Source organism: Mauremys mutica, chromosome 3 (assembly GCF_020497125.1).
Source record: "Mauremys mutica isolate MM-2020 ecotype Southern chromosome 3, ASM2049712v1, whole genome shotgun sequence".
NCBI lineage: Eukaryota > Metazoa > Chordata > Testudines > Geoemydidae > Mauremys > Mauremys mutica.
Window position 1 is genome coordinate 170,331,741 of NC_059074.1, and position 24,816 is coordinate 170,356,556.

Below are 24,816 nucleotides of genomic sequence, written 5' to 3' on the forward strand. Positions count from 1 at the left end.
AACACCAGTGGCAGTTTCATGTGTTCTGGAGACCTCACCATAATTGATTCACTTATTTTTGTCCTCATAAGACTACAGACAAGGATTCTTGAAGGGTCACATTTGCCAAAAGAACTTAATTCTTTACATTAGCTGATAACACGATAAATTATTTCCCTCCCTAGTTCACAAAAGTAATGGTTAGAAGCTTCTCTTTCCCCTTTTGCGAAATGCTTTCCCTCAGATAGCAGCGAATTCAAAAAAATTTTAGTAACAGCCTCACAAAATAATCGTACAGGTGAGCAGATCTTTGTTTTATCTTCTAGTTTTCTGTAAGAAAACACTACCACCTTTTGTTTGTAATACTCACTGGAACAGCCTCAAACACCCAATAACATTTCTTATTGTACAGTGCCACTTAGTTCTTGTTCCAAAATGCAAAGTTTTGTGAAATCCAAACTGAAAAAAAAAATGAGTGGCATTCATTATATTTTTTCATGATTGTAGGTGTATATCAAATAAGTAGACAAATCAAAGCTCACGATGGCAGCGTGTTCACATTATGTCAAATGAGGAATGGAATGCTGCTAACTGGAGGTGGGAAAGACAGAAAAATCATTCTGTGGGATCATGATCTGAACCCTGAAAGGGAAATAGAGGTAAGAGAGGAAGCACGACCCCTCCCCCTTCTCCCCACCCTCACACACTTAAGTCAAGATACCGTACATAAGGAAAAAATCAGTAAATCATCAGTCTGGGATTACAGTATTTCATTACTTTTTTGCATTATTTTTGCTGTTTTCCATTTACAAATCCAGTAGTTAATTAATATAAATATAAATAAATAAAAAGAGATTAAGCCTCAATGTAGCTTTGTATTAACTATAAATGAGGCTCGGATACTACTCAGGAAAGGGATGATCAGAAATTTCCAGTTTCTTCTTCTCTGAGCCTTTCTTGGCTAGATTGTACTCATCCCTTTAACAAAAAAAATTGTTATTTAGCAACACTTATTTTCCAATATCCTCTCAACAAAATTGCCTCTTTGGAGAGAAAAATATGGTTCTGGTCAAAAGCAAAGTAACTGAGATGTAATCTCATCGCATTTTCCTGTACGCTGTCGGATAGCTAATGTCCTTTACATTTGATAGATTGCTTACAGAATACACAAGAATGTTTTGTACCTAAGAAATAATGATTGGTGTGAGGAGGTTGTTTTAACATCATAGTTACTTTAACAGTCATCTGCTTGATCACAATTATTTAACACCATTTCAAAGTATGGTATCTGTACACAATTTTGATACATAGCAAATCCAAGCAAATTGTGATTACTTCTCTAAAATAAAAATTGCACTTTGTGATATTTTAAAACAGGTGTAACAGCCTGCCACTGGTACACTATAGTGACAAAGGTACAAGGAATAGTTTATCCCTTTTAGAAATTCGTTATAATACTACTTTGAATTGTATTTTCTATTTAACCAGTATCAACTTATCACAATGATGAATTCACAGCATTTTGGGAAACTAAATGTAGCAGTTAAGCAAATGAATCCCCACAATCTTTTTTTAAAGAACTTCCTTGAAGCTAATTAATAAGTGTATCTATTAAGTAAACACCAACTGAGAGAGAAATTTCTGTTACACTTGGTAAACAGTAATTTGAGCAATATTGATCATCATCTCCACATTCCCTTTGCTAATGTGCCATGAACTCTGTACAAAGTAATTATTTTGTGTTGAAAAATCCTGCCAGTACCCTGAATAAATAACTTCCATAGTGATGATTATTTTACTTTTATAGCTTTTACTTTTTTTGTGCAGATTAATAATTAAACAGAAAAGGAGCACTCAGAATAGGACAAAATATAGTAAAATAGAACAGCATTGTATAATACAGTTTAAACATACAGTAAATAAAAATTATTATAGGCCAAAGTAGTTGCTGACAGAGCTCATGAATATCTATCAAAAGTTAATAAAATAAGGATGCATTTGCTAGAAACAACACAATTTTTCTGTCAGATTTCCAGCGTCTAGTGTTTAAAAATGCAAACATCAGATTCTGTGTGTATAATCCAGTGTGGACAACCTGCAGCCGCACGCAGCCCACCAAGGTAATCTGATTGCGAGCCGCAAGATATTTTGCTGACATTGACCCTCCACAGGCACCGCCCCCCGGAGCTCCCAGTGACCACAGTTCTCTGCTCCTGGCCAATGGGAGCTGTGGGGAGCGGTGCCTGAAGGCAAGGGGCCACAGGGACGTGCTGGCTGCTGCTCCCCACAGCTCTCCTTGGCCGGGAACAGAGAACTGCAGCCACTGGGAGCTATGGGGGGCAGTGCCTGCAGATGGTTAATATCAGCAAAATGTCTTACAGCTCACAATCAGATTACCCTGATGGGACGCATGCGGGCCACAGGCCACAGGTTGCCCACCACTGGTATAATCTCTACCTGCATTAAGTCTTAAGGAGCTGCAGTAACATTTTCTAAAGCATCTAAGTCACCTCCGAGCCTAAGTCCCACTGGCTCCTAAGTCATTAAAGCACTTTTGAAAATGTTACCACTCCTCTTTATTATCACCATGTATTTTTAGACAAATTTTCCTATCCTCCAAGTAGCTTGTTTGAGCATGCTAGATTCTAATGGATCTTGACATTAATAGCTATTTTTTAAATTAAACCATAACTTACTTATAACGTTATGACACTTATATACTAATACCCTGATTTTTTTTCAAAGATGCTGAGCGCACTCAACTCCCATTGACTTCCTTGGGTATCTGTGGGCATTGTGTGTCTCTGTATATCAGACCATAAGGTGACAGATGTATTAGAAATGCCCAAAGGATTGCCTTTTTTTTAAAGAGGAGTGTGTGTGTGTGTGTGTGTGTGTGTGTGTGTGTGTGTGTGTGTGTGTGTGTGTGTGTGTGTGTGTGTGTGTACATGAATAGATAGACACACAATAACTTAAAAAGTTGAAATAAGAATTAATCAGCCTTACGTGCCTGTGTCAGGGCTGAACTAAACTATAAAGACCTGTTTGCTCAGAAGATTTGCAAAAGTATAAATTACTGAGCTGTCCCAGTTCACATTTAACTTTTTCCACAAAGTTCATATGTTGAGTTAACTGCCTTTATTTATCAAAGCAAAATGCACATTAGGGCACTGATCCTGCAAACTGTTACTGAACTTAACTTAATTGTACACACATCACTGAGATCAATGGGACTATTGACATGCATAAAGTTAAGCACCCACCTAAGTGTTTTCGGGGATCTTATATATATTCTTGGGTGAGAAAGTGGGGAAACGTATTTACAGAATGACGTCTATATTGTTGATTTGAGGTCAAGTCCTTGTGTATGTGCCTGACCTGAGTGAATAAATGGGCTGGGGTTCGGGTGATTCTTGACATCAGTCAGGGTGGGTGGGGAAGGCAGGGTGGGGGAAATAGTCTCTTCCAGCAAAATACAGCTCCTACAGCAGCCTCATGGGTAAATTTCAGATTAAGTAGTGTACATAGGTAGCAAGCACCACTTGAGAGGTATATCTTTTCAAAAACTGGTGGAAGACAATTGTCTTACAGTGCTCCATCAGCAAGTGAAGACTCAGGGTATGTATGCACAGCAGCTGGCAGGTGTTATTCCCAATGTGGGTAAATGTACATGTATTAGGTCTGCTCAAACTAGTGCCTAAAAATCACAGTGTGGCCTCAGCAGCACAGGCAGCAGTTTGGGCTAGCTGCCTGAGTACAAACCTGCCTGAGCCCCTTGGTATGTACCTGGGTGGCTCAGCCAAACTGCTATTTGTAGGCATTCGTTTGGGCAGAGCTAGCTCATGTATGTCTACCTGAGCTGGGAATTACACCTCTCAGATGCTGTATAGATATACCGTTAGGTGTGACTGCCGGATCCTCATATCATCAAACAATTACAATCCATATTCGATAGGGACCACATCCTGAAAAATCTTTCTTGAACCCTTTCTGGCCTTCAACACCCCCTCCCCCCGCCTCTCCCAGCACATCATCAGAGGCAAGCTCCCCACACACCAAGTCAAGGCAGCACCTGACACTGTCTGAACAATAGATGCAAAACCCATAGACATTATCTTCACTGCTATGATGATCAGACCCCCCACCCCATGACACACCTTTCAAGATCTATGGTGTACACATACCTCTCATGTGCGGTGTACCTTACCCAGTGCACTATTTGCCCCAATAGCAACTATGTGGGTGAAATCAGACAATCACTATGCTCTCTTGAATGAGTTCACAAAGAAAAATGATAGAAGACAAAACTACCACATCACCTGTGGGTGAATACTTTTCACTAAGCGATCACTCTATATCTCACCTCTTGGTCCTCATCCTCAAAGAAAACCTGCACAGCACTTTCAGAAGATGAGCCTGGGATTTCAAAAGATGAGCCTTACATTCGTAATGTTGCTAGAAACTAAAAATCATGGACTAAATAGAGACACTGGAACTATGGCTTGTTACACCAATCTATAACCAACTTAAACCCCCCCCCCCAACTTTTTTGTCTTTTTCCCCCAACACTGGAGAGATGTTAACGGCCACTTCACCTTGAATGCACTCTGGAAATATGTGTTATGCTAAACAATCTATTCCACCCTGTATTTAGCTGTGAGCTCTGAGTACATTTCCCAGATCTAATGAAGAGCTCTGTGTGGCTTGAAAGCTTGTCTCTCTTACCAACAGAAGTTGGTCCAATAAAAGATATTACCTCACCCACCTTGTCTCTCTAATGACCCCTCCACTAACATTCCCACGCTTTCAGGTTTTGCGAAGGTGGTGTGAACAGTCTCTTCTTCCTGGCTTCTTTTGGAGCTGTTCCTTAAAGCAGACATTAATAGTTTCATTAAATAAAATAAATATATGGAGATAGAACTGGAAGGGACCCTGAAAGGTCATTGAGTCCAGCCCCCTGCCTTCACCAGCAGAACCAAGTACTCATTTTACCCCAGATCCCTAAATGGCCCCTTCAAGGATTGAGCTCACAATGCTGGGTTTAGCAAGCCAGTGCTCAAACCACTGAGCTATCCCTCCACCCCCCCCCCAATGTTGTGGTGTCTGTGTTCCCAAACCTGTGTGCTGGCAGATCCTTTTAATTATTTCTAGTGAGAAAATGCATAAGTGTATAACATAGAACTGCAATTAAGTTTGTGAGTGATCTGATTAGACTGTGTGAACTCAGCTGCTGAATGTGGTCAATATCCTGATGTCAAATAGGTTGGATTATTCCATTTTAATTGGAAACTGCATCTCCCGTTGATTATTGTTTCATGATACACTACACTAATTGTGTCCTTCAAAGATGAAAATTGGTAGGTGTTAAGATTTGCCTTTACAGAAATTTGTTTTCCTAGGTTCCTGATCAGTATGGGACAATCAGAGCAGTAGCAGAAGGAAAAGCAGATCAGTTTTTAGTTGGCACTTCACGAAACTTTATTTTGCGGGGAACATTTAATGATGGTTTCCAAGTAGAGGTACAGGTGAGCACAATATTTTGCTTACTGCAAATTCAAACTTTTCCTCTGGTATGTTTTTTTTTCTCTAAAGACCTAAATCAAGAGACTTGGGGGGGGGGGAAGGGTTACTGGTGTATGTCTTGGAACTATATGAAGTAAATAATTTGTTTCCTTTTCAGGGTCATACAGATGAACTCTGGGGTCTGGCAACACATCCCTTCAAAGATTTGTTGTTAACATGTGCTCAAGATAGGCAAGTTTGTATGTGGAACTCTGTGGACCACACACTAGAATGGACCAGGCTGCTAGATGTACGTGAGCTTTCTTCTAATGGCATTGAGGTTAAAAATAACAATCAGCGAGAAAGTACTTAAAATGTCTTTCAGAAGCATTTGAAATTAATGTATGTAGCTTATCCTCCACAAACAGGCAAAATGTGGGACCCCATAGCATTAAAATGGCTAGTTGGAAGGTGTCCTGCCTCTGGAAAATATAAATATGGGTTCAAGTAACTCAGTAGTATCTAGCACCTTGGCTAATTTTAATAGTGAATTGTCAAATGCTAAGGAAATTTAACTTGGGGACATGTGTGTGGAAACATCTCCCCCCAAAACACACTCACTCACAGAAACTGGGAAGGTGGGAGTTTGTATAATACTCACATGAGCAAAGCTGTGAATGATGTGTTTCACTGAGGCTTTATTTTTCTTGTCCTTTTTTTTTTAAGTCAGTTCAAAGCTTTCTTGAATAGAACAGAATTATGTAAAAGATTCTATTATTGTAAAAGTCTCCATCTGACCATTAAAAATAACAAGCTTAATAAGCATCGTTCTACATTTTATAATGACATTACTTGGTGATGGGAACCAGGACTCTGCTCATGAACCCAATTTTTTTTTTCATGAATAATCTTTGTACAGTCTGAACAAGAACTTCAAAAAATGTCAGAGTTTGGAATGCTCTGCTTTAGCAGTTTCCCCTCTTTTTTCTATATTTGTACATAATGTACTGATTTATCTTCTCATATTACCCAGGTGATTGTAAGTTTTGTGGCGGGAACTTTGTCTTGTTGTTTGCCTGAAAGTCATGTGGCAATATATAAAAATATATACCGTAATAATCAAAACTGTGCTGTGAGTTAGACCTGGCCTTCCAGAATTGACTCCACTTTCCTTCTTTTGTCAGCTAATGTGAGACCTTTTAACATTGCTTAAACATAAGGGAGGTTGTGAATATTAATACATTTGATATTAAGTCATATAACTACACCTTTCTCTTGCAGGAACCAGGACACTGTGCTGATTTCCATCCAAGTGGAACAGTGGTAGCAATAGGAACACACTCAGGAAGGTAAATATATTTTGGTTTTGTTATGATGAGGGAAAGAAAGAGGGATGATGTTCTTGAAGTGTACAAGTGACCTGTAAAGGAATTTTAAATATTTTGTTTTAGGCTCTTCTTTCCTTCCTTATTATGTACGAAGCTGGCCATCTTGAATGGTGGTGGTTAGGGTCGGGGAGAGATTAAAGTTTTTTCAATTTTTTTTTTTATTACTTTTGAAATATTTGAATTCTCAAGCCTAATATTCCCTGGCTTTGAGAAGCAGTTCTTGGGAGGTGTGGAAGATGGGTGTTGTGAGCTACCATACCTTAATTGAAAAGGTGAAATGTTGAAACTAAGACATCCTTTCCCCCTAATTTCACTTAGACATGGGAATGAATTGGTCACTAAAGAAAAAAATATTAAACAGCCTGCCTAAAGAATCTCTTCCTTCCACATTTGCTCATCTTTCACTCTCTTGAGATGTCCTAATTTCATTCATTCTCCAGTAGTCGTAGAATCTTCCAAGGAGGCAAGACTTGAATTTCTAAGGTTTTTTTTCCAATTAAAAAAATAAAAAAGTAGAATCATCCACCCCCTCTTTTTTTGGAGTGCGGCGGGGGGGAACCCTTTCAAAACTTTTTTATATATTCTAAAGAAGCGAATAAGGCCAAAGACCTTTTTCCTTTCACTCCTACCCTTTGCAGATCACCTTAAACTAATTCATAAGACAGGTGAATTGTAGTACATCCTCCTTCTCCTCCTCCCAGCCACATACACTCCCTTCATATTGACCTGTAGAGCCTTTATCCCTAGGAAAGGAGGCAGGCTTAGTGCTTTGAACCTATCCAAAGAAAACAGTGCTGCATTGCACATTATTGTAACAGTACAGAGAGTTAGCACAGTGAGGTAGTCCAGCCCTGTGTCGCAGTTCAGCTTCATCATAATATCCTTGCATCACTAAAGGCTAGAGAGAGGTCCCGATCAAAATGCTGAATGCAAACATTTCTCAGCTCTGGAGAAATTTGGCTCTAGATGCAAATCCAAACTCTCTGTGGCTCAAGGCAACTATAAGGCCTTATCTTCTCTAGGGATTTTTGAGCTCAGAGAAAAGACTCTTGCATCCAACAGTGTTTTTACCACTGTCTCATTTAGACCAGGTCTGAGCAGGATTAGACAACCTACTGGTTAAATAACATGACCTGTTTTTTATTTAGTGTATGTCTATAGTACAGTTGCTACAGCGGCGCAGCTGTCGGGTAGACATTTATGATAGTGCCACAAAAGTTTTTCCGTCACTGTAGAAAATCCACCCCCTCAAAAGGCAGTAGCTAGGCTGACAGAAGAATTTTTCTGTTGACCTAGCTGCATAGACAGTGAGGGTTAGGTCGACCTAACTACATTGCACAGGGCATGACATTTTTAACAGGTCTGAGTAATGTAGCTAGGTCAACTCAAGTTTTAGGTAGACCGGGCCTTAGTCCACTTGATTGCTGTCACTTCAGCATAATTTTAAGTATTTAGGGCTTGGTCCTGAGAGAAACTGAGCACTTACAACTCCTATTGACTTCAGTGAGAACTGTGGGCACTCAAAACCTTTCCAAAACTCTCTCTAAGATCCTGATCCAACCCCTACTGAATGCATTGGGAGTTCCATCAGGTCATTAATCAGGCAAGAAACCTCCTGTAATTTCCTGACAAAGATATAATTCATCTTCAGTTTGCTTGGTTTCCACTTCTTCCATGTGTTCATACCTTTTCCACCACTTTCTTGATAGGGCTTTAAATTGAATTTAAAGTACTTCTTCCTTACTTGATTTAATAGAGCAGAAGGGCTGGATCACAGGGCAAGAACTAAGTTACAAAAACAAGCCACAGCAAACCTACTGTACTAGTAATATTTGTGATAGAGAGAGCTAGAGCCATTGCAACTCTTAGGCATTCTTGAGGTCCACCTTAAACTTTGAACAAGAGTTCGATTGGATGGTCAAGCTGTGTAGGTTGGTGTTCACTGATTTATTTATTTTTTAAGTACTCTTCCCTGGTGCTGGTCTTCCAGGAAATCACTTCCACTATAACATTACTTGGTCCTCTTGATGGTTAGAATCCTAATATCTGAAGAACAACATGAACTTTCTTCCTCTCCTTCTTTTCCCTTCCTCGGTCAGAGATGGTGCATTATCATCAACCGTGACATATTATCAGACTTCTGGAATGGGTTTTTCCCTTCTCATTTCCCATCAGTCAGTATTTCAGCATCTTTTCTCCATTCAGACTGTCTCTGTGTCACCTGCTGCATGTATTGTTACCTGCTAATTTAAATGCTCTCCATGTCCAGTCATAATCCTGTCCATCAGATTGGAGAAAATTGATTATTTTCATTTGTACCTCAGTTTTCTGCAACTGCACAGCTGAAAGAGTACAGATCCTGGTGATAGGAAATCCTGCTGAAAAATATATTTTTAAGTAATGTACAGATTACCCTTCCATAGATTCTCTTGGGCTGGCAAGATTATTATTCAAGGAGAAATAAAGCACCAAGTTGCTATTCATGTACTGCACTTTGAGCACCATTGATCTAACCATTCAGAAGCGCTGCTGAAAAAAATGGATAGAGCTCTCTTTAGAGGATCCAGACCTCTTTGAAAGCTACCAAGGACCTCATGAGAAAACTAAAAGGCAGAGAAGACCTACTGATCCAGATCCTCAGCTGAACTACGTAAGTGTAGCTTCACTGAAGTCAACAAAGCTACATTGATTTGCACTAGCTGAGGATCTGGCCCCTGTGTTTAGCTACAGGAAGCTTTATCTCTTTGCTAGTTCATTGACAAAACTTGTAAGTTTTTATAGCCCATTACTAGACATTCATTGGCATATCTCGCATCAACCAGATAGTTTTATGGAAATATGCAAACGTTATGGCAAAAGATAACGTCCATTCTTCTGTGCTACCCACTCTCTGTATCTTACTTTATTTATTTTGACTCATGATTTCGCCAGTAATCCTGTGAGTCTACAGAGGTAATTTGCCAGCAATCATGTACTGTGCCATGGGTGCCCCCCCGGTGGAGTTCATTTTTATTCTGTAGCTGTGGAGTTGTCCACCATCTTCTTTTTCCAAGAGCGGTATTTTGTTTTGTTTTCTTTCCCAACAGAGAAAAACCTTGTGTCTGGAGAAAGGAAATTCTTTTCAAGTGTTTGGGGGCAGGACCTAGAGATTAAAAATGCCACAATATGTGCAAGGTGCTTCCATCAGTTCATAAACAAGTTAGGCATGATATCTGCAGTAACAAGTGGGAGAAATCCTCGGTGAAAATCAGCAAAGGCCAAAGACCTACAGTTTTGTCTATGGCTCAGGAATATTTGCCTGTTTTAATCTGGTCTACAGATCAGAAGTCTAAGGGTACGTCTACACTACAAGACTATTTCGAATCTACTTAATTCGAATTTGTGGAATCGACCTTATGAAGTCGAATTTGTGTATCCACACTAAATACACTAATTCGACTGTCTGAGTCCACATTCACGGGGCCAGCGTCGACTTTGGAAGCGGTGCACTGTGGGAAGCTATCCCACAGTTCCCGCACTCCCCGCTGCCCAGTGGAATGCTGGGTAGAGCCCCCAATGCCTGCTGGGGGAAAAAATGTGTCGAGGGTGGTTTTGGGTAACTGTCATCATTGAACCGTCAATCACGCCCTCCCTCCCTCCCTCCCTGAAAGCGCCTGAGGGCAATCTGTTCGTGCACTTTTCTGCTCAGTGACAGCGCGGGCGCCACAGCACTTTGAGCACGGATCCCGCTGCAGTTATGGCCGTTGTCAACTCCTCGCACCTTATCGTCCACCTCTTCCACAGTCAGCTGCTGAGAAATCGGGCTACTTTTCAATGGTGCTGCGAGCACTGGTGGACCATGGGGGACGTTTTACCAACATCAACGTCGGGTGGCCAGGCAAAGTTCATGATGTGCGTGTTTTCAGGAACTCTGGTCTGTTTAGACGCCTGCAGGAAGGTAGTTTCTTCCCGGACCACAAAATAAGTCTCGGGGATGTGCAGATGCCTACAGTGATCGTCGGGGACCCAGCCTACCCGCTAATGCCCTGGCTCGTGAAGCTCTGTGCAGGCGCCTTGCACAGCGACAAGGAACTCTTCAAGTCCCAGCGAGCAGTGAGCAACGTGACCTGTGACTGTTCAGTTTCTTTACAGAGAAGCTGAACCTGCCCCTGTTTCTTTACCAAGTGACTGTTGACTAGCATCTGCAGTTACATACCCCGCCCACCCCGCTTCCCCACCTTCCAACACACGTTTAAAAATAAAATACATGTTCCACTGTAACTTTACAAAGGTTTCTTTATTGATGACTTTGCGTTACAGGGTTGAAACTGGGACAGGGACTGTGCTGGGTAGGGTGTGCGGTGATGTAAAGACCGCCTGTAAACTCGAGGAATGACAGGCTCCTGCTCCCAGAGCGGTCTGCAGTGCCAGACTGGATGTTTCAACGGAGCCTGCCATCCCTCCTTTTTGGGACTCTGTGTGCGGGGGCTATGTGGCCTTTTGGCGGGGGAGGACGGATACAGATTCCTCTGCTGCGTGGCTCTGTGGTCCAGGACAGGGACCGTTGCATGAGATCTGTAACCCCCCTCCCCCGCTACAAAGTCACGTACCCCCCCACCCACACAGAACCTGCAAACCACCTCCCATACCGACCAGGGTGCGTACTGACTGCAGTGTGTGTGTGACCTGCTGCTGATCCTGCCCCCATGTCTGTACCCTGGTAAAGGTGATTGTCCTGTCAAATTACCAACCCCCTTCCCCCCCTTCAAACACAGTCTCCTCTAAAAGAACATGACGGAAAAAGTAATTAACAGAAAAGTATTTTTTATTATCAACTAGACAGTTAGGGGATGAAACTGGGATGGGGGCTTGGGTGAGGCGGGAAGGAAAGGACTTCTCAAAATTTAGGGTATGAGAGCTTTTGGGTACTTGAGCACTCTGCTGGGGTGCAGTGACAGTTTACACGGCCTCTGGCGCCCCTCCTTCTGGTTATTTTGGGTGAGGGGGGTATGGGACTTTGTGGCGGGGGAGGGCGGTTGCAGATACACTGCAGGGGGGCTCTGTCCTCCTGCCTGAGGTCCTGCAGAACATGCACAAGGCGCAGGAGCCTGTCCGTTTGCTCCCTCATTAGTCCAAGCAGCGTTTGAGTCGCCTGCTTGTCTTCCTCACGCCACCTCTCCTCCCGTTCGCTGTGTGAGCGCTGGTACAGAGAGAGGGTCTCCCTCCACTGGCTCTGCTGGTCCGCCTCGTCTCGGGAGCACCCCATAACTTCAGCGAACATCTCGTCCCCTGTCTTTTTCTTTCGCCGCCTAATCTTTGCCAGCCTCTGTGAGGGGGATGCTGTGGCAGGTCTGGAGACAGTCGAAGCTGTGTGATGTGAAAAAGGGAGTGAATTCCTTGCAAAGATAAATTTTTGCGAAGAATGAACACAGTGTAGTCTGTCTCTGTGAATTCTGGGTTGAGATCCCAGTGCCTGATGGGGCAAAAACCATTTTCGCGGGTGGTTCTGGGTAAATGTCGTCAGTCATCCCTTCCTCCGGGAAAGCTACAGCAGACAATCATTTCAAGCCCGTTTTCCCTGGATTGCCCTGGCAGACACCACAGCATGGAAACCATGGAGCCTATTTTGCCTTTTGTGCCTGTCACCGTATGTGTACTAGATGCCGCTGACAGAGGCGGTCCAGCAGCGCTACACAGCAGCATGCTTTTGCTTTTGCATGACAGCAGAGATGGTTACCAGCCATACTGTACCATCTACCATACCATAAATTGGTAATAAGATGGGCATGGTTACCAGTCCTTTTGCACTGCACCATTTGCTGCTGTCATAAGTGCCCCTGGCTGCTCTTAGCCAGGGGCGCAAAAGCCAAAATTGGGAATGACTCCCTGAGTCAATCCCTCCTTTTTGGTATCTAAAAATAGAACCAGTCCTGCCTAGAATATGGGCAAGTGTACTACAGAACCACTGTATCAGAGAACCAGAGAGCACAGCTGCTCTGTGTCAGATCCTGCATAGATTATGAGCTGTATGCTATTCACAGGGGGTGCTCCTGCAACAACCCCACCTGTTCATTCCATTCTTCCCCAGCCTTCCTGGGCTACCATAGCATTGTCCCCCCACTTGTGTGATGAAGTAATAAAGAATGCAAGAATAAGACACAGTGACTTGTTAGTGAGAAATGAGTGGAAGGCAGCCTCCAGTTGCTATGATAGTCCAGATAGGACATTAAGGAGTGTGGAGGAGAGGAGCCCATCATCCTGCTGCTAGTCCAGGGGCAATTGAATCTTTTCTTTACACATGAAGGGTGGGGGCTGATGGAGCTCAGCCCCCTGTTGCTATGATGACGATGGTTATCAGCCATACTGTACAATCTACCAGGAAAAATTAGGGCCAGGCGCCCTTGATTGACCTTACCGATGCTAGTCAGCATGGTTACCAGCCCTTTTGCACTGCCCCATGTGCCAATAGGCTGATGATGAGGACGGGTACCAGTCGTATTGTACCATCAGCCATCCATAGCGTGGGGGGAGCAAGGATGTTGGTGTTGAGTGCTGCACCATCGCGTCTATCTGCAGCATTCAGTAAAGATAGGGTGACATGTAAAAGAGTCAAGAGAGGATTGTTTTCCCTTTCACTTCTGGGGGTGGGTGGGGCGCTGCGTAAATTGCCTAGCTATGCCCTGACCCACCGCGGACACTGTTTTTGACCCTAGAAGCATTTGGAGCTCAGCCAAGAATGCAAATGCTTTTCAGAGACAGCAGTAACTGTGGGATACCTTGCGTCCTCAGTCCCCCCCTCCCTCCATGAGCGTCCATTTGATTCTTTGGCTTTCCGTTACGCTCGTCACGCAGCAGCGTGCTGAGTCTCTGCTATCCCCTAATTAGATGCAGGAGTCTCCGAGCGAGATCACCCTGAGGACGGTCACTGAAGGAGATAGAGAGCGCATGCTGCGTGAAAGCCAGCACAAACCAGGGCCCTATGCAGCCGTGCTCGGGGAGGCAATGCTCCCTGAGTACCTCATGAAAGCCTGGCGCGGAAAAGTGTGCTACCACGGAGCACCCAATAAGGCAGCTCTCCCCAGGAACCTCCTGCGGAGGCTTTTCGATTACCTCCAGGAGAGCTTCGTGGAGATCTCCCATTAGGATTTCTGTTCTATCCCCATATATAGAGAGACCTCCTTTTCACATACTTCAGATTCCTGTTATATTAAGAATAAAAGTTTACATGGTTAAAGCACTTACCGAGTGATCCTTCCCCTGATTCAGGGTCCGGGTTAATGGCCGGGGAGGGTTGGTAGGGGATCTCCGTGACGGTGATGAAGAGATCCTGGCTGTCGGGGAAACCAGCGTTGTAAGCGCTGTCGCCTGCCTCGTCCTCCACAAACCCTTCCTCATCTTCCCCGTCCGCGAACATCGCCGAGGAACTGGCCGTTGACACTGTCCCATCGTCAGAGTCCATGGTCGCTGGTGGGGCAGTGGTGGCAGGCTCCGTAGCGTCCGTTTGCCGCTTTGATTTTTTGGTAGCCTTGTCTGGGGTCCTTGATTTTCACGCGGCGCTGCGTGGCATCCCGGCTGTATCCTCTGTCTCTCATGGCTTTGGAGACCTTCTCGTAGGTCTTTGCATTCCGTTTTTTGGAGCGCAGCTCCGAAAGCACAGACTCCTCGCCCCACACACCGATCAGATCACTGCATCGCTGCCAGTGCTGCTGAGCTCGCCCCGATGTCCAACCACGAAATGAGATTCTAACTGTCCAGACAGGAAAAGGAATTCAAATTTTCCCGGGACTTTTCCTGTGTGGCTGGTCAGAGCATCCAAGCTCGGACTGCTGTCCAGAGCGTCAACAGAGTGGTGCAGTGTGGGATAGCTCCCGGAGCTAGTAAGTTCGATTTGCATCCACACCTAGCCTAATTCGAGATAGCCATGTCGAATTTAGCGCTACTCCCCTCGTCGGGGTGGAGTACCGAATTCGAACTAAAGAGCCCTCTAGGTTGAATTAAACGGCTTCCTAGTGTGGACGGTTGAGCGGTTAATTCGAATTAACGCTGCTAAATTCGATTTAAAGTCCTAGTGTAGACCAGGCCTAAGAGTTCACTTGGCAGACAGTCCTTGCATTTCACAGCCCAGTAGAACTTTACAGGGCTGGTTACCATCTGCTTGCTGCATACATTCATTTGGAAGTGAAACCCCCTCCGAGAACTTGTAGTCCTAAAGTAGAACCCAGCTGTATTTGGTAGACTGGAAACAGATTTCATGGAGACTGACTCTCGCACTGGCAATTACTAAACATTCACTGCTAGACTGGGAGAGCTATGATAGTGTGTCTATGACTAAAGCTTGTGGAAGTACAATGAACTAACTAAATTAGGTCTGACCAGCACTTTCCTCCTAAATTCATAGTTTGTCATACTGCACTGACTAGTATTACAGTTTGGTGCTAATAATCTAGTCTGCTGTTTGCATTATGATTGCACCTCACTCTGAAGAAGAAAAAGATTCCAGAGAAATAGGCAGCATATTACATAACAGTATCTCTGGTGCCAGATAAAGTTGAATGTATTAAAAGTACACAAGATGTGCATTGTAGCCTCCTTTCTCTACACGTTCAGTAAATTAGATTTTGTGCACTGCTTTTGTAGATGTGTGTTTCTAGTGGTGCAATTTGATGTAACCCGCTTTGAAATAGGAGTAAATCAAAGCGCACTAGAGAACTTATGGTATGTGGCAGCAGGGCCACATGGACACAGGGGCAGCTCTAGGGATTTTGCCGCCCCAAGCACAGCAGGCAGACTGCCTCCGCCGGTTTGCCTGCAGAGTGTCCTCTGGTCCCGTGGCTTCGGCAGACCTGCCGCAGGCATGCCTGCGGGAGGTCCTCCGAAGCCGCAGGACCAGCGGACCCTCTGCAGGCATGCCTGTGGGAGGTCCACCAAAGTCGCAGGACCAGCGGACCCTCCGCAGGCAAACCGCCGAAGGCAGCCTGCCTGCCGCCCTCGCGGCGACCGGCAGAGTGCCCCCCGTGGCTTGCCGCCCCAAGCACACGCTTGGCGTGCTGGGGCTTGGAGCTAGAGTGCATTGCAGTCTAGTACAAAGTAAATTTATACCCCAGCTTCCAGTGCACACTAGCTGTTCGTCTAGAAAAGCCATGAGGCTTTTGCGGTATTTGAAGTTTTAGGTAATTGACATTAACTAGGTGGCACTCAGGCCTCAAGGTTTGATGTTTTGGGATATGGCAGGGTAGTAAAACATTTTGATGGGACTAATACAGATGCTTTCAGGATCAATCAACTTTACTAAGAACTGGTCCTGGGCCATTGTTTAGAAAGATATTTTAATTCCCAAATCCCAGCACCACTGCCCACCTGAATCTAGCAGCCACCTCCCTAAGCACTACCACCCACCTGTCCCCTAATATTACCCAGTAAGACCATTCACCAGCATTCAGAGCCAGCAATCTGGTGCATGTCCCTCGCACTTGGGAGAGTTTAGTAAGGAGGGTGCCTGCCTGCCTGCCTTAGTAAAGAAGTAGGTTTGCTCTAGCTCATTCTTGTAACTCAGTTCTTGCCCTGTGATCCAGCATCCTGCCTCTTTTTATTAAAAAAGGAAATGAACTCACCTTCTCTTTCCATGTCAGACAATTAGATTAGGTTTCTCATTGCAGCTCACATGCTAGTGCACTTGTTGCTTTGTCTGAAGATTGTATTTGTGATCACAAGGTCGTGCACTGCACATTTGCTGAGTAGAAGGATGCCATTGGAATTGGTCTTGCCCACTCCTTCCTTCCCAGTGGTGCTGTTCCATACATCAGAATCATGGCCAACTCTTGCCTTAAAGTCCCCTAAAAAGATTATCTTATCTGTTTTGGAATGAATGACAAAATTTTATCAAGGTCAGTGTAGAAGGATTCTTTCTGTTCTTCAGCATCAAGAGTTGGTGCATATGCACTGATGATTGTGGCAAATGACTTATTGACCAAATGGATGCAGAGGGTCATAAGGTGCTCATTGATGTCAACGGGGAGCTCAGTCAGGTGGTTGACTAGAAGATTTTTTTTATTGCAAACCCAACACCGTGTATTCGCCTGTCGCTTACTGGTTTTCTTTTCCAGAAGAAAGTGTAACCATCTTCCTCTTCCCTCAAGTGGCTTTCATCTGCACGTCTTGTTTCACTGAGAGCAGCGATGTCAATGTTGTACCTCGAGAGTTCTTGGGCAGCAATTGCTTGTTCTGCATTTGAGTCTTTCCTAAGGGGTTCCTAAAAAGGCCTGCTCAGTCATGACCGCTGCTGCTGCTTGTAATGCTCTCCTATCCCAGTCCAGGGGCACATGACAAACATCTCGAGATCACCGCTTGCATGTGGGTCTGTGACTAGGGACTCCTGGTGATCACTTCACCTATTCCCGTCGCCACTCACCCATTGCCTCAGGATTTTTATGGGGAAGGGTAGGGAAAAAGTTCTTCCTGTGAAAGAAGCCTGCATGTGAATAGTTTAATGTGGGAGAGCTGATGCGCGCCAGCAACCACACAAATCTTGGTGGAAGAGGCATCTGTGTCCAGTGGCAAGGAAGTCCAAGACACCCGGGGGGTTCTCCTCCATTGCAGCCTTCATCCACCTTTGCAGCTGTTGAGAGGTGATCCTGCTTCATCAGCCTATTCTGCCATTGAGGTCTTATGCTGGGTTGTGTTGTGCTGGGCTGCACTTTGGTACATCGCCTTCGACCTTACCGCCATGGGTGACCCTACCAGGAGTACAGGACTCCAGACGGCATCGCTCTTAGGGTCTTAAGTATACACAAGCTTCTCCACCATGTCAAAGTGGAAGCCCAAGGAGAAGTTTTATGCTATACATTAATAACAAAGGATACAGTTTTCCTAATTCTAATTATATTATCAGGAACTTGGATGGTATAGGAAGGGGCAGGGCCTATACCTGGTTTAGACCATTAGGCAATGACCACGCTTGCCGAACAAGGAGATAGTAAGGGAGGAATTGTGATTCAGAGGTACCTCTCTCAGTCACAATGCCTCTTGAGACTACTAGAGTAGTACATTTTAGCCCTTGCTCAGGGCTTGCCTACAGTCACAGTCCAGCCCTTGGTTAACAGGCCATTTACTTTCCTGGCTGTAGACCTATTCATCTTGAAGTAAAACTTCTAAGTTCCTTGAACCAACTACCTAGCTTCACACTGGCATACAGTGTATACGTATTTAAGTGTGGAGCTGTAGATTTAGTGACATTTCTCTACTGTGCATGCTCAGTACTGGAGCTGACCAGATTATTTACAGTAAATAATGTATGTGGTGATATTTTGCCTTTTTCTCTTTTGAAATTCTTTTAATTGAATTCAGTATGGGTTTGCAATGAAAATTCTCAAATTTATTCATTACTCCTAATTCTTTCTGAACTGCCCCGCTGAATAATCTTGGTCTACAGATTATTCAAATATTTAACATACAATATCATAATAGAAGATATAATTTGCACATCACACTGTAACTTATACTGTTTACAGAACTAACAAACATGTCATGGATTTTGACGTGTATATTCAACCATATTAGTAAAATTCAATTTGTGCTGTATTTAATTAGTTACATAGGTCACCTATTCTGAGAACAGAAGGAATAACAGGTTATATAGTTAAATTACCTGGGGTAAATTGTGAATTTTTCTGTGTGAATCTATAATTTAAATATTCACAGAAAGTAAAGATGAAGGATTGCAGAAAATATCAAATCAGAATTCACTTTCTACCTCAAATGGGTATTTGCAGATGCTTTTCCCCCCACTACTTACTGATCTCCACTCTGTGTGCAAGTTTCAATTCAAGTTTTTAAATCAAAGCCACTTTTTCTAAATAAGCAAAAAGCACTAGTTTCAAACTTCAGCTGAACAGAGAAAAATATGGACTCAAAAATGACTGCAGAGATTTTGTTCAAATGTTCCAGAAGAATTCATCTGCAAGTAGAGACCAAAGGTGGAAAATTTCAGGCCCAAATGTGAATGTTCAGAAAGTATGTGAAAATGTGAGATTATAGTTGAAGCTGTTTGCAACCTAAAATATAGTGGGCTCTAGCAGGGACCTGGTTCAGTCACATCGTATGTCCACCAGCATGTGTACCATCTACATTATATGATATGCTAATAACTACTCTATATTCAAGAATATATATATATATGGGGAGGGGTATTTTGGCAGGCTTGTATATCTGTCACTGGAATATACATCACTTTGTAAACCCAGAAACCGAAGAGAACATGTTTAATTAAAACAAGTTAATATGATACATTGAAAGGATAGCATGCTAATAAGCAGTGAGATAGAATGCAGTGATCATTCGTGTTTACATTTTTTTGGTTTTGTTTAAGTAGAAGTAACACTCACTAGAACTCTCTTCTTAACAGGTGGTTTGTTTTGGATGCAGAAACAAGAGACCTGGTTTCAATACACACTGATGGTAATGAACAGCTTTCAGTGATGCGCTACTCAGTAGGTAGGCAAACTTCCTGTGTATTCTGGGCACTTCATTGTAATTGCATGTTTTAATTCCAATAAAATAGGTGTTTTTCCTGCACTTCTCTGGAGCTGTTAAGCTATTAACGTGTTACACTCATCCAGTTACCCTCCAATAATAAGGAACAGCAGAGCTTTTAAAAAAATTGCTTAAGATCATTAACAAAATATATGTGTAAATTAACAATTACAGCTTCATTTGCACTTTGCCTCCACTGGAATTCACAGTTTTATATTTGCTGTTCTATCTCTGCAAACATCACTGTTGCCTAACACAGCACCCCATTGTATAGGTGGTTGTGATGTGATGTCATCATTTCTTCCAGGGGAATTCAGTAACTCTAAACTGAATGTAAAGGTAAGGTAAATGAAGCAAGGAAAGCTTATTTTAAGATGTATTTGTAACTTTTTAAGTGTGCCCGAATATTCTTTGAATGTTTTAAGATCTTAAACAGTTTTTATTGTACTTATTATTCACTTAAGTTATAAAATGTATTGGTACAAAAACAATAAAGTTAAATTCAGGTGTCTCTCTCAAACTAAAGGCCATTTGATATTAATTATTTGTGTAGAGATAATTTGGAAAGGTATCCTCTTACTGAACAAAACCCAAGGTCATCTTAGAGTCGGACAAACGGGCAGTAGTTGAATCCTCTCTTCTGAATGGATGGAAGAGAAGTCTGTCAAGCCTGTTTCATATTTGCTGTTGCATAACATGCCAGGTAAATTGGGCAAAACTTACCTCTACTGCTGCCCTATTTACCAACAGCATTTCATTTCAGAGCATTCACATTCATTGGTGCTACAGAGGACTTCGATCATGTTCCCAGGCAGTGAAATGGTTAATAGTACCATCGACCTTTATTGTTGTTAGAAAACAGCTTCTAATGTTTAAATACTGTGCTAAGGTGACTTTGTTGAAGATGTTGTGAAGTTACCTTCTGATTAGCATTGATTCATGTGTAATAACTTTGCATTTTAAAAAAAATAAACTGTTCTTTGGAGTAATCTCCAGTGACTCACAAAACTCAGAACTTTAGGGGCTGCACGTTGTCAGCTGCAGGGGCGGCTCTAGGGATTTTGCCGCCCCAAGCACGGCAGGCAGGCTGCCTCCGGCGGTTTGCCTGCGGAGGGTCCGCTGGTCCCGTGGCTTCGGCGGACCTGCCGCAGGAGTGCCTGCGGGAGGTCCTCCGAAGCTGTGGGACCAGCGGACCCTCCGCAGGCAAACTGCCGGAGGCAGCCTGCCTGCCGCCCTCGCAGTGCTGGCAGATCGCCCCCTGCGGCTTGCCGCCCCAAGCACGCGCTTGGCGTGCTGGGGCGTGGAGCCACCCCGGGTCAGCTGTTATCAGAAATCCAGTGCAAACTTGAGGATTCATTAGCTAACCTAGTTCCCTGTCCAGTGGTAGCCCTGTTTATCCAAGACATAACTCCCTTACCCCATAATCACAACCACCATGAAAATAGGGAAAAAATAGGAGACCAATTGGAAAGCAGTATAGTTAGTTACATGCCCTTGGGTACTAGCTCATTCACAATTGTCTGATTGATAATAATGCATTGGTATTAAATATTAAATCATTCCAGTTCAGAAAACAGTACGTTAACATTATCTTTTAAACTTCAATTGTAGATGGCACGTTACTTGCAGTAGGATCCCATGACAACTTTATTTACCTCTACATAGTGACAGAAAATGGAAGGAAGTATAGCAGATATGGAAAGTGCACTGTAAGTTCTTATACAGCTGTGTTTAATGATAGACTATACCTTTTGGTAGCAATGTTTAACTTTTTTAGTGTTGGATCCATCTCTATAGATGAACAATAGTGACAATATCCTTTTTATTTTTGGCAGTCAGTATCTTTCACTGGTTTTAAATGTAAATATGATTTGTAGCAAGAAATTATTAACAGAACGAGGTGAAGCCCATTGCCTATAGTGTCAGTTGCTTTTTAGACATGCCTCATTATTTTTTCTTTCAGCTCAGAAGCTACCCATCTGATGCAAAAGCTATCTTGTGTTTATACAAAGAATGTCCTTCTTGGAGTGCTGGAAGTTCAGCATTTGTTTCTTTTCTACTGATATAGTTTCCCTGCCTTTTATAAATCTCCTTGGCATGTCTTTGAGCAATATTATTAGATAATGTAGTTAATGAGTTGCATTATTTCATAAAAATGCTATCAGTCTGATGATAAAGACCAGCTTTCATTCATACAATAACAGTGCACTGATAATAGATAACTGTACATAAAACAGTATCTGTCTAGGATCAGGAGAATCAATTTGGAGATCTATATCTATTTAACATTTTAAAATAGGGAACTGTTACTATCTAGGGATGAAATTCTAACCTAGTGTAAACAAGTGTAATTCCAGTGAACTTCATGGCATTGTATCTCCCTAAACCTAGTCTGAATTTGTCCCTCAGTGCTGAATAGTCATCCACCATTTACAGACCCACAGAGTACAAAAGAAAATATTATGAGTAAAACACTGATCCTTAAATTTGGTATATCCTAGTTCTTCTTCGAGTAGATACAACCGGGTATTCTGCTTCCTTCCTGCTTAGGCGTGTGCACATCTACTGCACCGGAACCAGAGTACTTGCCTAACAGTACCCATAAAGGCAGCGCTCGTGCCCTGTGGCCCTAGACCCTCCCCTGGCCATATAAGGGTGGTGCCACCCCAATTCCCTCAGTTCCTTTTCACCTCCCATGGCTAAAATAGATGATCTGTGTGGTGTTTTTCACCTTATGCTTTGAGCCTCAGTTCCTGAGAGAATTGTCTTGTATCTAGTAGTTAGTAATACCTTAGGTTAAGTTTAGAGTTAGTTTAGTATTAATTAGAGCAGTTGGCTGCCCTGTGTGGTGCCCTCACCAGGGTTCAAGCATTATCTGTCACGTGTGGAGGGGCCATCCCAACAGTGATCCCCACATGAGGTGCATGTTTTGTCTTGGTGAGGGACATACTAAAGAGCAGTGTTCCATCTGCAGATGATTTGCTCAGAGGAGTCAGGTGGCAAGAGACTGGCGGCTGAAGCAGCACCTAGTGGAGCAGGCCATGAGGCCCACTTCAGCCCCAAGGCCCTTGTCTGATTAGTGGTTGCCTTCAGCTCTGGCAAATGATGCCACTCCATGCTCGGGCGCTGCCATTTCCCTCAAGAAGAAGAAGGGTCATTCCCCCTTCCCTGGGAAGAGGTCCCACACAATGAATCAGGACCATTCCAGGACTTGGGGAGACTTATCCTCATCTTCTAAGAGGAGTGCTGCCTGGCACCGTGCTCCCTCTGGCATGCAGGATGGAGCAGGTCCTTCCTACTGCTCCCCGATACCACTCTGAGATCAGCCAGAGTCCATACGGTCGGCTCCAGTTCCATCCATGGGGTGTCCACTGAGTCCAGGACTGATGAAATCACCACTAGTGCCAATTGTCTTTGCACCAGTGGCATACCAGGCGGCATCAGACCTATTTTGCCTCTTAGCCCCAGACTCTTCACTGGTTCAAGTGTTTGCTGTTGCCATGGCTTCTACCACTTCATCCTCCATTGTACCTTTGGTACCTTCTGGCCATGTGACAGAGCTACTCGGCTTCTTGATATGGACGTTAGCCTGGGGACTTAATCCCAAGCTGGCTTGTTTCCAGGACATCCTGGAGAATTTGTTACACCTTCAGTCTCCTGGTCTTATTCTTAGTTCACTGAGAGTCCACCTGATGACGATTTTGGCATTTTATCTGCTCATCTATGGGAAGTTGGTGTCAGTAAGGTTCTTGAAAGGAGTCACTTGTCTCCACTAGCTGGTAAAAGAGCCTTTGTGGGATCATAACACTGTCTTTGTCACAAGACAGAAAGGTGTTGCTATAACATCTGCAAGGAGAGTGAGGGAGTTGCAGCTTTTATGGTGGAGCCCCATTACACACACTTTGCTAAAGACAAAGTACCCCTGTGGCCGCACCCCAAGTTTTTATCTTAAGTGGTTTCCTAGTAACACCTGAACCAAGCTGTGTATTTACCAATGTTCTTCCCTAAGCAGCATTCAACACTAGAGATCAACATCTTCACACACTGGATGTCAGGCGATGTTTAGCTTTCTATCTAGCTAGGACCAAATCATTCCATTACTCATCTCGTTTGTTTGTCTCCTATGCAGACTGAATGAAGGATCATGCACTCTCTTCTGAGTCTATGTCCAGGTGGATAACTTCCTGTATAATGGCAGCATATGAATTAGCCCAGGTTACACCTCCCTCAAAGGGTGTGAGCTCATCCCAAAAGAGCCCAGGCAATGCTGATGGCATTCCTAGGTGGCATTTCTATATTAGACATTTGCAGGCTGCCACATGGTCCTTTGTGCATACTTTTACATGCCACTCCTGCTGTATCCAGATCAGACGCAAACTTTGGGAACAAGTATCAGAGGGGTAGCCGTGTTAGTCTGGTTCTGTAGAAGCAGCAAACTTTGGGAAGGCAATCCTGAAGTCCTTGTTTAAATAAATTCCAAGCCCCACCTCCTACGAATACTGCTCATGAGTCATCTAAGTAGAACACACAACCTGCCTGTAACTGTTGTCCTTTGAGATGTGATGCAGATGTGTATTCCATGACTCACCCGCCGTCTGACATTTGATGCAAAGGAAAGGAGAGGGTCAGGGTGATGCTGTCCTTATATGGCCAGGGGAGGAGCTAAGGTGGCAAGGTGTGAGCATCACCACTACAGGTACTGCTAGGCAAAGTTCCAGCTCCGTTGCACTGTGGGTGCACACACCTTAGTAGTAACTATAAGTATAATACACATCTGCATCACATCAAAAGAACAGTTACAAATAGGTCACAGGTTTTTCTCTAAGTTTCTTGGACCTTTTAACATGGCTGGGACTGAAACTGCCCATGATGAGAAGCAGCAATTTCAAAACAGCATAGGTTTATTTTACTCAAGTCTGAATTTAAGTCTATGGTAATAGAATGCTGTCTTTTCTGTGTGAGTGTGTACATGTACGTACAGTAATAGGGGCTTGATCCCTGATTTGGGCTTTTAGGTGATACCACAACAAAAATGATAAATAAAACCTTTTTAAATGTTTAAAGTTAAAATAACAAGGATACAGTCTGTAATTTATACATATTTGCAATATTTTATGTATTTTAATAAGTTGTATCATTTGTTTTACAAGTATAAGAGAGCTTCTCAAACTGCGACATCAATTTGAAATATTTGTTTCAGATTTGGGGGATGGGAAAAAATTATCCCTGGGATAAGACTATATGCCTAACTCATGCCCAAAATGTGCCAGGTAGGGTTTGTTATTGAAATATAATATTTGTAGTAGAAAAACTGAGCAAATCTTAATGGGTATTATGCATGCCCTTCAGTAATATACACTGCATCTTTCCTAAAGATGTGTTATTAACTAGGGATGTTCAGCTGAGATAGTATGTGTATTTCTAATCATCTGGACTATAG

The 24,816-nt window shown here is 43.3% G+C and overlaps 1 protein-coding gene across 4 annotated transcripts in view; it reads left to right on the top strand.

Moving 5' to 3' along the window:
• Positions 1–24,816, top strand: part of EML4 (EMAP like 4) — a 259,496-nt gene that overhangs the window by 215,101 nt on the left and 19,579 nt on the right. For all 4 annotated transcript variants that reach the window (XM_045009994.1, XM_045009992.1, XM_045009993.1 and 1 more), the window contains 6 exons: positions 487–638; positions 5,379–5,504; positions 5,660–5,791; positions 6,763–6,830; positions 19,249–19,337; positions 20,988–21,085. In XM_045009994.1, the coding sequence (XP_044865929.1) occupies positions 487–638; positions 5,379–5,504; positions 5,660–5,791; positions 6,763–6,830; positions 19,249–19,337; positions 20,988–21,085 (665 nt within the window). The remainder of the gene's footprint in view (positions 1–486; positions 639–5,378; positions 5,505–5,659; positions 5,792–6,762; positions 6,831–19,248; positions 19,338–20,987; positions 21,086–24,816) is intronic.